This window comes from Acomys minous (genome assembly GCF_964271855.1).
Source record: "Acomys minous genome assembly, chromosome: 11".
NCBI lineage: Eukaryota > Metazoa > Chordata > Mammalia > Rodentia > Muridae > Acomys > Acomys minous.
In genome coordinates, this window is record NC_140492.1 from 99277844 (window position 1) to 99290814 (window position 12971).

Below are 12971 nucleotides of genomic sequence, written 5' to 3' on the forward strand. Positions count from 1 at the left end.
TAAAAAAGAATGTCAGTTTGTTACTGCACTTAAGCTTCCGTTTCTTACCCTGTGGATTATCTTCAGAGCACAGCACAGAAGGTGTTGATAAGTACCACCACCTCCAGGGAGCGCTTCAGAAAAAAGAAAATACTATGGCAAACAGGAAAACGTAGAGTCAGGTAAGTCAGCTGTGCATGCATTCTGAGGCCTGGGAATTTGGTAATATGACTCTGTCCTTGCTCTTTGTCTGTTGGGGCCTATCCTAGGAGCAGAAGTGCCTGGTTAGGGAAGAGATTGATGCTGGCCACAAAACGTATGGCAGAAAGGGAAAAATGCAAGGAAAGGAAACTGGTCACTCAGACCACATTTTGGTACAGTGGCCCTAAGGTTGGAAATGGCCCGCCTGAAGGCCATGCTCCCTACCTCTCACCACAACTGAAGGGGGAGTCCCAACACGCCTGGTGGTTGGAAATGTGGCATGACTTCTCTAAAGCCAAGCCCTGCTGCTTGCTGGATTTACTCAGACTAGATCTCTATATTAAATAACATGTACATCACAAATGCAAAGAACTTACCATAATTTCTGCTAAAGGAACAAATCCTACAACAACTCTGTTGTCTTGGCGAGTCTGGATTTCCTGGACGGAACCTCTTCTTTGTGCCAAATCTGCGAGGACAGAGCTGAGGTACTCTTTAGCCACTGTAACCTCAAGATGCATCAGGGGCTCCAGCACCTGCTTGGCAGCAGTCTTTAGGGCCTAGGAGATTCCACAGGTGAACAAACCTCTATTCGAGGAAAAGGAAGATGCACACCAAGTCTGACCTGTTTCCTGTATTCTTGAGCAGAGGGCTTTGGTGACCTCACTTGCTTTTAACTCTCCACAGACAACATTTTATAAGGAGCCAAGAACTGAACTTGGACTGGTAGCCACATGCTGGAGAAGCTTTAAAAGGGCCAACAACCAAGTTAATGGTCAGGACAATTCTCTATGAACAAACCCTTTCTTTATTATTACACAGTTTGTAATCTAAGAATTCAAAGGCCACACAAAGGCTGAAAATATTTTCAAGATAAAATAATTCTGTGGGAACAGGTAAAAATTAAGAGGAAAATGCTACAACTAGGAGCTAGGCTCTGCAACTCAAGAACAGTGCTGCCCTCCAGAACTGCCCTCTGTCCTTCTCACAGTCTTCTGAGCATTACCTAATTGCAGAGCTTCAAAATCAGACTTTATGGGGCTTCAACAGCAGTTCCCAGCCCACTCTCTGACGTCTCCACCCTCGTCCTCCACTGGCCTGCTTTGGGCCCCAAACTAAGCTCAGCATTTGCTTTCCAACTGCTTCTCTCGCCTTTCTTATTTGCTGATGGCATTAGTAGTTTTTACTTCTCTGATTTCTTGTTTCCAGTAAACAGCCAGTTGCTGGTACCCTGGTTCAGATCTCATCTACTTCCTGGCCGTCCTAGACTGTCTTTCCCATGCCATCACTTCTGTGCTCTGATATGTCAATCTTCAAAACATTCATTCTCCATTGTTCCCAGAATAAAGTTCAAACTCCTTTGGAAGGTTTCACTATTATTGACTTATCTTCCATTAAGCTAGGGCACTCCTACCCTGGGAAACAAGCACAGGAGGTCGTCAGCTCTGCTGGGTCACTGAGACAGGAAGCAGGGCATGGCACTCAAGGACATCTCAGGTGATCACATGCTTGATACTTTGAGAGGGAAGATGCTTGGTCTAAACCTGTTTCTCAACGGGACTGATCTGTTTGGGGTGGTTGTTTTTAATAAAAGCAATCTTAATTTGAACAAACTCACAAATTAGAATAAATATTAGATTTCACTGTCCTTTACATTAAAACCTAGTGTCAAGCTGACCCCCAGGCTTGGGGCTGGAGAGATGGCTCAGCAGTTAAGAGCACTGGCTGAATTAACCAGGGCCCAGAGGGGCTTGCTGAGACCAAAGCACCAAGGACCCTGCATAGACGGGACCTAGGCCCCCTACACAGATGTAGCCAATGGGCAGCTCAGGCTTCATGTGGGTCCTCTAATAAAGGGAGCAGGGGCTGTCTCTGACATGAACTCTGTTGCCAGCTTTTTTATCACTTTCCCCTGGTGGGGACTGCCTTGCCAGGCCACAGGGGAAGAGGACACTCAGTCCAGCTGGGGTGGATGGGAGAGACGGAAGGAGGGATGTAAAGTGAATAAGTTGGAAAAAAAAAAAAAAGTAAGCTTGCAGCTAGTAGCTATATGTTTGGAAAGGAGAAAGCATAGATCTTTTGCCAAAATCAGGATTTTTGTTTGTTTTGGGAAATAGGGTTTCCCTGTGTAGACTTGACTGTCCTGGAACTTGCTTTGTAGACCAGGCTGGCCTCTAACTCACAGAGATCTACCTACATCCTTAAGTGCTGTGATTACAGGTGTGTGCCACCATGCCTAGCTTCTCAGGATGTCTTTTAATAGCAATCTGTTTGACAGGTTATTTCTAAATTCTTTCAAATGAAAACTTGGTTAAAAAAACAAAAATCAAAGATTTCCCATGTAAGAACTAGTTTTAAAACTTAAAAATTACATTTGTGTGTGCTCAGGAGCACCACAGTGCATAGATGAAGGTCGAGGACAACTTTCAGGAGTCAGATCTCTCTACTATGCAGTCCTAGAGATTAAAGGCTTGGTGATAAGTGCTTTTACCCACTGAACCACCTCGATGACCCCAAGAGGACAAGGTCATAGGTCAAGCTCTGTGGACACAGCTGCCTGTGGAACCTCTGGAGCTCACTCAGTGCATTCCCTTAAAGCAGAAGCATGCAGAGCGCTCTATACCTTGTGTACGCATCTTGAGATGCAGGCATTAACCATAGTTGTGGAGGTACCGGGGTGAACCATCAGTGAGTGTAGTGTTACTGCCACATCTTGAACTGGGGATCCAAGTAAAGGACCTGAGTCAGGAGACAATAAAGTAGAATAATATAAACAATACAATAACACAGAATAATGCAACAAAAATACAATTGAAGAGCCAGCGGTGATGGCGTACGCCTGTAATACTAGCACCCTGGGAGGCAGAGGCAGGCGCATCTCTGTGAGTTCGAGGCCAGCCTGGTCTACAGAGCAAGTCCAGGACAGCCAGGGCTACAGAGAGAAACCCTGTCTTAAAAAAAAGAAACAACAACAAAATACAAGTGAAACACAAAGAAATACAGAGAGAACATTAAAATATCTGGAAATACAGAGAGAACATTAAAATATCTGGAAACCATGGGATGACGAGGAGGCTAGGAGTATAGTGCTGAGGCACAGCGCGATGGTGTGGACAAGGTCCTGGCTTACACTACAGCGTGAGAAGAGCAGCAGGGACTAGCAGTCAAGGGGAGCGTGTGCTGTGTGCGGCCCTCACCCTGGAGGCATGCACTGTGGATGGCACTTTCAATGGCCTCACGTGAGGCCTGCAGGAGGTCTTCACCAACACAGTCAGCGTACTGGATCTCAGCCACGCCAGAGGGAGCTTCAGCTGGCCGGACTTCCAGCTCTGCTCTCACAAGGTGGCGCTTGTCTCCTAACGTCCTATCAAGGGTATCTGAAAACAAACACATTGAAACTTATGCAAAGGAGGGAGGTGGCCACTTCCTTTTCTTCCAGGCTGCGCTCCATTCCAACCATGCTCCCACCCTACACCTATCAGCAGCACTGTGCATTCCACTCAGGAAGACCTGCCCTCCTGCCCTCTTCCTTCTGTTAGTGATGACTGTCTCTCTGTCTCTCCTTGTCTCTCTCTGTCTCTCTGTCTCTGTCTCTGTCTCTCTCTCTCACACATACACACACACACACACACACACACACACACACACACACACACACACACACACACACAGCCATATATGTGAGTGATAATTTCAAATCATTCTTCAGTGGTGTGCAGCTGGCAAGCAGGTTCCTATAATCTTGGGACCTTTATTTCCCTGTCTAAAGCATTTATTTGTAGATTACGTTACTGTGGGACGCCCCTGAGGCCTGGGGTGAAATACATGTTTCCAGAGGCCTTCTGCTTCCTCCAGCTTCTTCCAGATACTGTTCTATCTATGAGTGCCTAATATAAATCTTAAAGTTTCTCAGGCCAATCTGGTCCTGTGAATTTAGGCTTAAAGCCCTGCACTAGAAGCTTGTAAAGATGGATTCTGGTGCTCCCCTGGATGCATGCCCAGATGTGTTTCCTGGCCTCCTGCCTCTGTGGAGAGGACTCCCTCAAGTCAGCTCTCTCCATAAGGAAGTGCCCTCCAGTGCTGGACAGAGAGGAAGGACGACAGCTGATGAGTGCAGTGCTCACGAACTCGCCCAGATTCCTGTTCCCTCTTTCTTTTAACCTCCAGAGTTTCATGTAACCAGCTCAGGCATTAATTAAAGGAGGGTTTACCTTGTCTTTTCATTGCTGCAGATGTATAGTGCAGAAGCAAAGCTCCTGTGCCACTGCAGTCATGCTCGGCTCACTCAAGTTTCAGTGAAGGGTAGTCACCAGACTCGGTCAGCTTTAGGTGTGCTAATGGGCACCACAGCAGACCCTCTCACTCACTTTACACAGAACTATAATTCAGGCGTGCTAATGGGCACTACAGCAGGCCTTCTCACTCACTTTACACAGAACTGTAATTCACTAGCTTCGCATTCGTACACTCCTATCAGTGGTAAGGACTGAAACCAGCCATCCCCTTCACTGGCTAACCCTGCCCCACAGCCACAGAAAACACATTTGTCTAAGGACTGGTTAGCAATGGCACCAGGCCTCTGTTCTTCACAACTTTTTTTTTTTTAAATACAGAGTAAAACTGTGGAGACCCTAGAATCTGTGGTCCCTGTTTATACAGCTAAACACTGAACAAACCCAGGATGTCCAAAATGTACCTGTGGCACGCACTGAGTTTAAGATGGTTTCCCGGTATGCCACCTGCAGAGGCCCGAGGTAGGTCTCTAGGCCATACTCCCTCTTGATCCGGTCATGAAGAATCTCAATATGTAACTCCCCCATACCACACAGGATGGTCTGGTAGTAAAAGGGAAAAAAATAAAACAAAACACTATACACAGGAAAAAGGTAAGGCAAAGTATTACAAAAAGAAATGTTCACATATTTGAGTAATTTTCTATTAATTACAACTGAGGTTATTTTGAAATGTTCTTGGGGCTCCTATTTAAAAATACTACTTCTGGGGCTGGAGATACGGCTCAGAGGTTAAGAGCAGTAGCTGCTCTTCCAAGGGTCCTGAGATCAATTCCCAGCAACCACATGGTGGCGAATAACCATCTATAATGTGATCTGGTGCCCTCTTCTGGCCTGCACGTGTATGTGCAGGCAGAACACTGCATACATAATAATTTTTAAAAATTACTACTTCCGACTTTGCTGACTATGTTAATACACCAATTGCAGTGAACTTTTTGGGCACAGTCTCCTTCCATGAAGTCTGATTACCAGCTGGGTAAGTAAGTGGCATCAAGTTAGGGCTACATACAGTGCCTACCCTATTCCAAATTGCAGTCAAACAAACTGGAGCACAATCACTATTTATAACCTCTGTACTATGCCTTTTTGTTTTTGTTTTTTGTTTTGTTTTGTTTGTTTGTTTGGTGTTTCCAGACAGGGTTTATCTGTATAATAGCCCTCGCTGTCCCAGACTCACTTTGTAGACTAGGCTGGCCTTGAACTTACAGAGATCTGTCCTCTAGAAAGTTATAGACAGTTCTGAGCTGTCATGTGGATGCGGGGAATTGAACCTAGGTCCTCTGGAAGCTCAGCCAGTGCTCTTAACCACTGAGCCATCTCTCCAGCCCCCAGGTTTACTTTTGGTAGGGTTTTACTCAGTCCTAAGTTTACCTCACACTTGTAGCAATCCTATTACCTCAGCCTCTCAAGTATTGAAATCACAGGCATGAGCCACCTAAAATCTGGTTTAAACTTTCCTTTTCCCTTTTTTTTTAGTTTTTTTTTTTTTTTTTTTTTTTTTTTTTTTTTTGTGATGGTAGTGGTGATGGTATTTTTTAAGACAAGGTTTATCTGTGTAGCCCTGGCTGTCCTGGAACTCACTTGGTAGACCAGGCTAGCCTAAAACTCAGAAATCCACCTGCCTCTGCCTCCTGAGTGCTGGGATTAAAGGTGTGCACCACCATGCCTCGCTAAAACCCTTTTCTTACTGAAGAAGCAGACAACTGTTTGAAACTATGCCTAAAGACAAGGTCTTGAGGCTGGGATAAATAACGTCTTCCTAAGGCCTCTCCCAACCACACAGATGCTTTCTGAATGTTGAAGGCAAAGACAACCCCTAGGCTGGTTTGAATATGCACTGAACAGAAAAGCTAGCTTCTGTGGTTTCTAACCTCCCTTTAGTATCAGTGTAAGAGACACAAGAGTTGAAACTAATTTCAAAACTTCACAAAAGCCTATATTACAGAGTCAAAACTGATGGGGTGAAATGAAATTACTTTAGGGAAATGTAATTATTTTAGGGAAGTGAAGAGAATGATTATTTAGAATGATAACATACATAAAGAGAAACTCATATTATGAATCAGAGCTTTTTCTTTTAGGAGTAATCCATGTTATTTGCATGTCCTCTCTCCTCTTCCTCCTCCTTTTTTTTTTTTTTTTTTTTTTTTTTTTTTTTTTGGTTTTTCAAGACAGGGCTTCTCTGTGTAGCCTCGGCTGTCCTGGACTTGCTTTATAGACCAGGCTGGCCTCGAACTTACAGCGATCCACCTGTCTCTGCCTCCCGAGTGCTGGGATTAAAGGCGTGTGCCACCATGCTTGGCCCCCTCTCTCCTTCTTAGGGCTGGGTAATATACATACTTGTCCAGAGTCGGGATCGAGCCTCACTTTCAAACTGGGATCTTCACGCTGAAGGCGTTCCAAGGCATGATCCAAATCTGAGTGATGAAATAACACCTGCTATCTTCACTCCATTTCTGAGTAACTTAACAGTAAATTTGAAGTGGGTAGCACAGACTAACAAACAAGCAGATAGGTACATTGATAAAAGATGAAAAGTTCAAAGAGCCAGAAATGCTTTACAGAGACTAAAACAAGTAGGACAATTCCAGTGAGAGGTGCCAAAAGGTGAGTGACATGCACGTATCTCCACAGTGAGCTGGGGAAAGAAGCAAGCCGGTGGCAGCCAGACATCATCCAGTAAAGAGCAGCACTGGATGAGAAGGGAGATGCGAGGCATGGAGCACATGCTTGCCTTCTTTATACAAGTTCCACAGGCTACAAAGTGCAGCCAAAGAAAGAGCTGAGCCACAGATTAATGAATAACTTTATCAACTACATCCATTCAAATCGTTCTAAGGTATATAAGGCAGTCTGCCTAGAGCTGTGCTGCCTAACAGCAGCCATCGGCCACTTCTAAGTGTTAATGGTCTGAATTAATAGGTGCAATAATGTAAAATGCACACCAGATTTGAAAGACTTAATATAAAAAAAAAAAAATCGTACTTTCGAAAGGTTTACATGTATGAGCATTCTGACTGCTTATATGTATGTATATGTATGTATATGTGTGTGCTGATGTCCTTGGAGGCCAGAGGGTGTCAGATTCTCTGAAAAGGAAGTCACAGATGGTTGCTACCCCCCATGACCAGCACTGGATGCTGGGAACTCAACCCAGCGCTCTGCAAGAGCAGTGACTGTTGTTAACCACTGTGTTATCTCTCTAGACGTCATGAAATGCTTGAGATGAAAACTATTCACATTTCATGCATTTCATATTTGGGATTTTGCTACATTTTTAAAAAAATGTGTTATGTGTTAAGTGCCTGCATGCATATATAATACATGTACCACATAAGTGGCTGGTACTGAGGAAACCATAAAAGAACACCAGATCTCCTGGAGCTTGAGTTACTGGCAATTGTGAGCACTACACGCGTGCTAGGAATCAAACCCAAGGCCTCTGAAAGAGCCAGTGCTCTTAACAACTGAGCCATTGCTCTTAACAACCAAGCCATTGCTCTTAACAACCAAGCCATTGCTCTAGCCCCTGCTACATCTATCTGTCTTACATTAGATGCTGTTCCCTCAGTAACTGGACAAGGAAAGACCCAGTTTCTTTCATTACTTGGGATCTTACATCTGTATTTCAATTTCTTTCATGGGCATTCTAGCTGGGTAGATGAACTACAACCACACTTGGCTAGATATTTTCTTTCCCACTGAATCTTAAGAGATATGGAGAGGAAATAAAGATTGCTCTTTTAGGGGAATTAAAGGAAACTAGAGGACTGGAGAGATGGTTCAGAGGTTAAGAGCACTGATTGCTCTTACAAAGGTCCTGAGTTCAATTCCCAGCAACCACATGGTGGCTCATGCTCATCTATAATAAGATCTACTGCCCTCATCTGGCTGGCAGGTGTACATGCAGGCAGAGTGCTGTATACATAAATAACTAAAGAAATCTTTAATAAAAAAAAGGGGGGGGAGGGGGCCGGAGAGATAGCTAAGAGATTAAGAGCACTGTCTGTTCTTCTAAAGGTCCTGAGTTCAATTCCCAGCAACCACATGGTGGCTCACAACCATCTATAATGAGATCTGCTGCCCTCTTCTGGAGTGCAGGCATACATGTGGGCAGAACTGTACAAATTATAAATAAATAAATCTTTAAAAAAAGAAAGGAAGAAAAGAAAAGAAAACTAGAAAGTTTGTCTTTAGGTGGTCTTCATAAGAGAGAACTTATTGAGAGCCACACAGAGTTGATGTCTGAGCTGAGACCTAAAGAGGCAGGGAAACCCTTTATAATGTGAGCAAGACTAGGTGAAAGAGGAGACCATAATGCAAAACGGGCAAAACATCCTCAGGAAATCAGAATTGGTTCATATTTGAGATGCAGAAAGTGAATTAGTTACAAATTATGTCCTAATTAATCTAACACTATGAGGGCCAGGGCAGGGCCAATTACTTGGAATCCCGTAAAAATTATTACAAGGCTGGGCAGAGCAAGCACACGCCTTTAATCCCAGCAGAGGCAGAGAAAGGCGAATCTCTGCAAGTTCTAGGCCAGCCTGGTCTATAAAGTAAGGGCTACACAGAGAAACCCTGTCTCAAACAAAACAAAACAAAACAAACAAACAAACAAACAAATAAAAAAGAACATGGAATAAGAAAAATGACTAAAATATATTATGGAGTTTGTAAAAAAATCAAAGTGACTCAGCTAAGTACAGATCAGCCGCAAGAAATGCTGAGCAGTAAGCACACGTACACGTTAGCTCTGTCACACAGGAAGTCTTCTGAGGACTCACTGACACTACCTCCATCGCTACAGACACCCACGGACTGACACTGTCGTACCTGGCTGCTTAGCCACTGACGGGGGTTCTATGGTGCAGAAGAAGACAGGCTCTGGAATCTCCACGCCGGCTAACAGCGGACTCTCTGCTTCACTGTCTTTCCCATGCTTCTTCTCTGCTCTTCCCGCTCTACGAGCTGCAGCTAAGGCACTGGACTTGGAAGAGACAATGGTGTCTCCAGTGGCAGTCTGCAGGCAAAGAGGCCAGCACTCATCTTCCACCCAAAACCACGAGACAAAAATTTAGTATAGCTTGTACTTCTCATTTGAACTTAAAAGAAATAATTCACAGATCTTACAACTTTACATAGGGCTCATTTAACTTGTAAGAACTCCATCTAAAATGTCACTGTAATAAATTGTAACAAATAATGAAGCATACATACAACACACCCCAAAATTTATTAGCAAAAATATATCTGCCTAAAAGTATATCTGCCTGAATTTCTCATCATAGCAAGGCAAGTAAGAGTTCATAAAATGTTTTAACACCACTTAGGAATGTCTTACAACTTACCAGAAAATTCTCTATTAACTCAAATATCCAATTAAGCAGAACACACACACACACACACACACACACACACACACACACACACACACACACACACACACACACACACACACACACACACACACACCCTGACAGTAACTAAGCAAAAGCTCCATGGAAACAAAGCAGTATTTTAAATAAGCCTAAGATACACCCACAAGTAGTATGGGTTGAATGTGAACTCTGAAACTAAAATTCCCTTCACACTGCTTTTCTTCTGTAACAGCTCTCCAGATGTTTGCACTGCTCCCTCAGATACGCATGGCAAAGAAGACTCTTTTAGTACAGCCAGGTTCAGCCAGGCACGGTGGTACACACCTTTAACCCCAACACTCAGGAAGCAGAAGCAAGCAGATTTTGAGTTTGAGGCCTCCTTAGTCTACAGAGAGTTCTAGGACAGCCAGGGCTACACAGAGAAACCCTGTCTTGAAAATACCCCAGGTACAGGGGCTGGAAAGATGGCTCTCAGAGGTTAAGAGCACTGTCTGTGCTTCCAAAGGTCATGAGTTCAATTCCCAGAAACCACATGGTGGTTCACAACCATCTATGAGATCTGGTGCCCTCTTCTGGCCTGTAGGTGTACATGCAGGCAGAATACTGTATAATAATAAATAAAATAAAATCTTTAAACAAATACTTAAAAGAAAATACCCCAGGTACAAAATTCAGATCATGGAAGTTTTCTCCTAAATCTTTCTGAAACCTGCAGTTAATCATGAAGATTTAAAAGGTTAAAGTAACAATTTTTATCCCAACATGAGATATGTCAAAGTTTAATGGAAAACTACATTTGACCAATCTAAATTAAAAGAAAAGTCCTCAGTTTTAACGCACCCAAATCAGATGTGGCACCAAGCATTTCTTCCTATTTGCGCTATACATGTCTATGTTGTGTCTATGGTATGCAAGCACTGATGAGCTGTGGACTGAGGACAGACCCGGGAACAAAAGACACCCAAGCCCTGGCCCTGAGAGCCCTCCTTAGCAAAGCATCTTTCATCATTACCTGGTCAGCTGTACAGTTACACCAAATTTTAAAATTAGAGCAGCTGTAAAGTGAGGCCAAACACTCACCAAGCACACTGGAGGAGAGCTGGAGACCAGCCAGGACCGGGCAGCCAGCTCAAGGCAGGCCTGGACAACTCAGTGACAGGGAAAGAGAGAATCTCTCCTTTGGTCCTCCCTCAACCCCCCCCCCCCGCAGAGATTCTCCCCCCACCATAGGCAAGAAGCTCTCCTTTGGTCCTTCCCCTGGCCCCTCAACCCTGAGAGAATCCCCCCGCCCCCCCCCCCCCGACACACACACACAGCTGCCAAGATTCCATGGGAATAAAAGAGTATTTTAAGTAAACTTGACACATACATTTCAACAAGCAGTAGACATCACCTAGAGTTGAGCTTTACTTGACTATGATCCATCCCGTCTGTGGCCTTCTGTAATCTATTTTTATTTCTAGCAAATGTATGGCATTCAGTCACATTGATGAATATGCCATTATATTCACATAACAGACATTTAGATGATTTGGGAAATTCTTGCTATCATAAACTATTTATAAATCACATTTACATGCTGTCCTGTGGAGCCCAGGTGCTCACTCACTTGTTTAAGGCCCACTGTCAAAGCAATGTTACCAGCAGTCAGGGAAGGGATTTCTACATGTTGGTCGGCAAACGGCAGAAGCAGACGACTCATTCTCTCCCTATAAAAGCCAGGGTTTATGTTAGTAAAGGACTTTTAAGTGAATTGGTGCAGTTTTAGAAAATAACCAAAACGTCTCCTTACGTGCAGTTTCTATTAATGTTATGCACAGCCAACTGGGGCGTCAGTGTGCCCGAGTAAATGCGCAGGAAAACCAGGGGTCCCCGCTGCTTGTCATGCAGCACTTTAAATGCCAGCGCACACAGGTCGTCCTTATACCACTGCCTGCAAGATAAAGGGGGTGTCAGAGAGGGCCCTGCTGCCTGCACAGACCAGTCAGGGTCCTCCCGAGCACCTCATGCCAGGGAGTGATGCTACTTCAGCCCACTCCTCCATCACTGACTAAAATACTTAATGTTGTCTTAAAGTACTGCCATATTTGTAAACACTGCCACTGCACGAACTCTCTCCTTAAAAACTGTATCTTCAAAGGTCATAAGACCAAAGAACCTCCACGTTCCTCCCAGTTGCTGCTGTCAGGCTCTCACTTCACTTTGTGTCTATAGTAAACACCTGAACTTATTTACAGAAAGGGCATTCTTAGAGAAACATGTTTTTAAATTGGCATTCATTAAAAAAAGTTTTAGAAAGTTTGAATTTTCCCGAAATTGGCAAACTTTGTCAATTAGGTGCTTTTTTTTCCCTCTGGTTTTTCGAGACAGTTTCTATGTGTAGTCTTGGCTGTCCTGGACTTGCTTTGTAGACCAGGCTGACCTCGATCCATCTGCCTCTGCCTCCCAAGTGCTGGGATTAAAGGTGTGCGCCGCCACGCCCGGCTAATTAGGTGCATTTTTCTGAGGAAAGATATTTTCACCATTCTCAAGGAAGTCCATGACTCAAAGTAAGCTAAACACTTCTTTTTTTTTTCAGATTTATTTATTATGTATACAGTACTCTGCCTGCATATACACCTGCACACCAGAAGAGGGCACCAGATCTCATTATAGATGGCTGTGAGCCACCATGTAGTTACCGGGAATTAAACTCAGGACCTCTGCAGAGCAGCCAGTGCTCTTAACCTCTGAGCCACCTCTCCAGCCCCAAGTTAAGCAGTTCTAGTTATAGCCTTTCTCCAGTGTTATTCCCAGTCCCTCTTAATGGTGCTGATATGCAAGCTTTCTGCATGCTAGCACTGCTCCTTACGCTTAATAACTCTTAACTCACTGGATGTTTACAATTCTCTTAGGAGACAGTAGTCCTGTCACCTACATTTCACTGATACAGAGGTCAGTAACGTGGATTAGATGGGACAAGGCCACTTGGCATGAAGCCCAGGCTCTCACTCACTTCACATGACGCCTTTCTAGTTTCAAGGTGTAAAAAGTTATTATGTCCTCAGTGACACAAACCCACTTCTCCACCACTGTACCTGCTGCTCCGTCAGATGTTAGAGATCTGCTGTACAAG

General features: G+C 44.1%; 1 protein-coding gene across 3 annotated transcripts in view; it reads right to left on the bottom strand.

The window, feature by feature from the left end:
• Positions 1-12971, bottom strand: part of GFM2 (GTP dependent ribosome recycling factor mitochondrial 2) — a 38385-nt gene that overhangs the window by 885 nt on the left and 24529 nt on the right. For all 3 annotated transcript variants that reach the window (XM_084802712.1, XM_084802711.1, XM_084802713.1), the window contains 8 exons: positions 11649-11789; positions 11466-11565; positions 9312-9498; positions 6816-6892; positions 4877-5015; positions 3378-3557; positions 2804-2919; positions 558-740 (listed from right to left, as the gene is read on the bottom strand). In XM_084802712.1, coding sequence (XP_084658838.1) covers positions 558-740; positions 2804-2919; positions 3378-3557; positions 4877-5015; positions 6816-6892; positions 9312-9498; positions 11466-11565; positions 11649-11789 — 1123 coding nt within the window. The remainder of the gene's footprint in view (positions 1-557; positions 741-2803; positions 2920-3377; positions 3558-4876; positions 5016-6815; positions 6893-9311; positions 9499-11465; positions 11566-11648; positions 11790-12971) is intronic.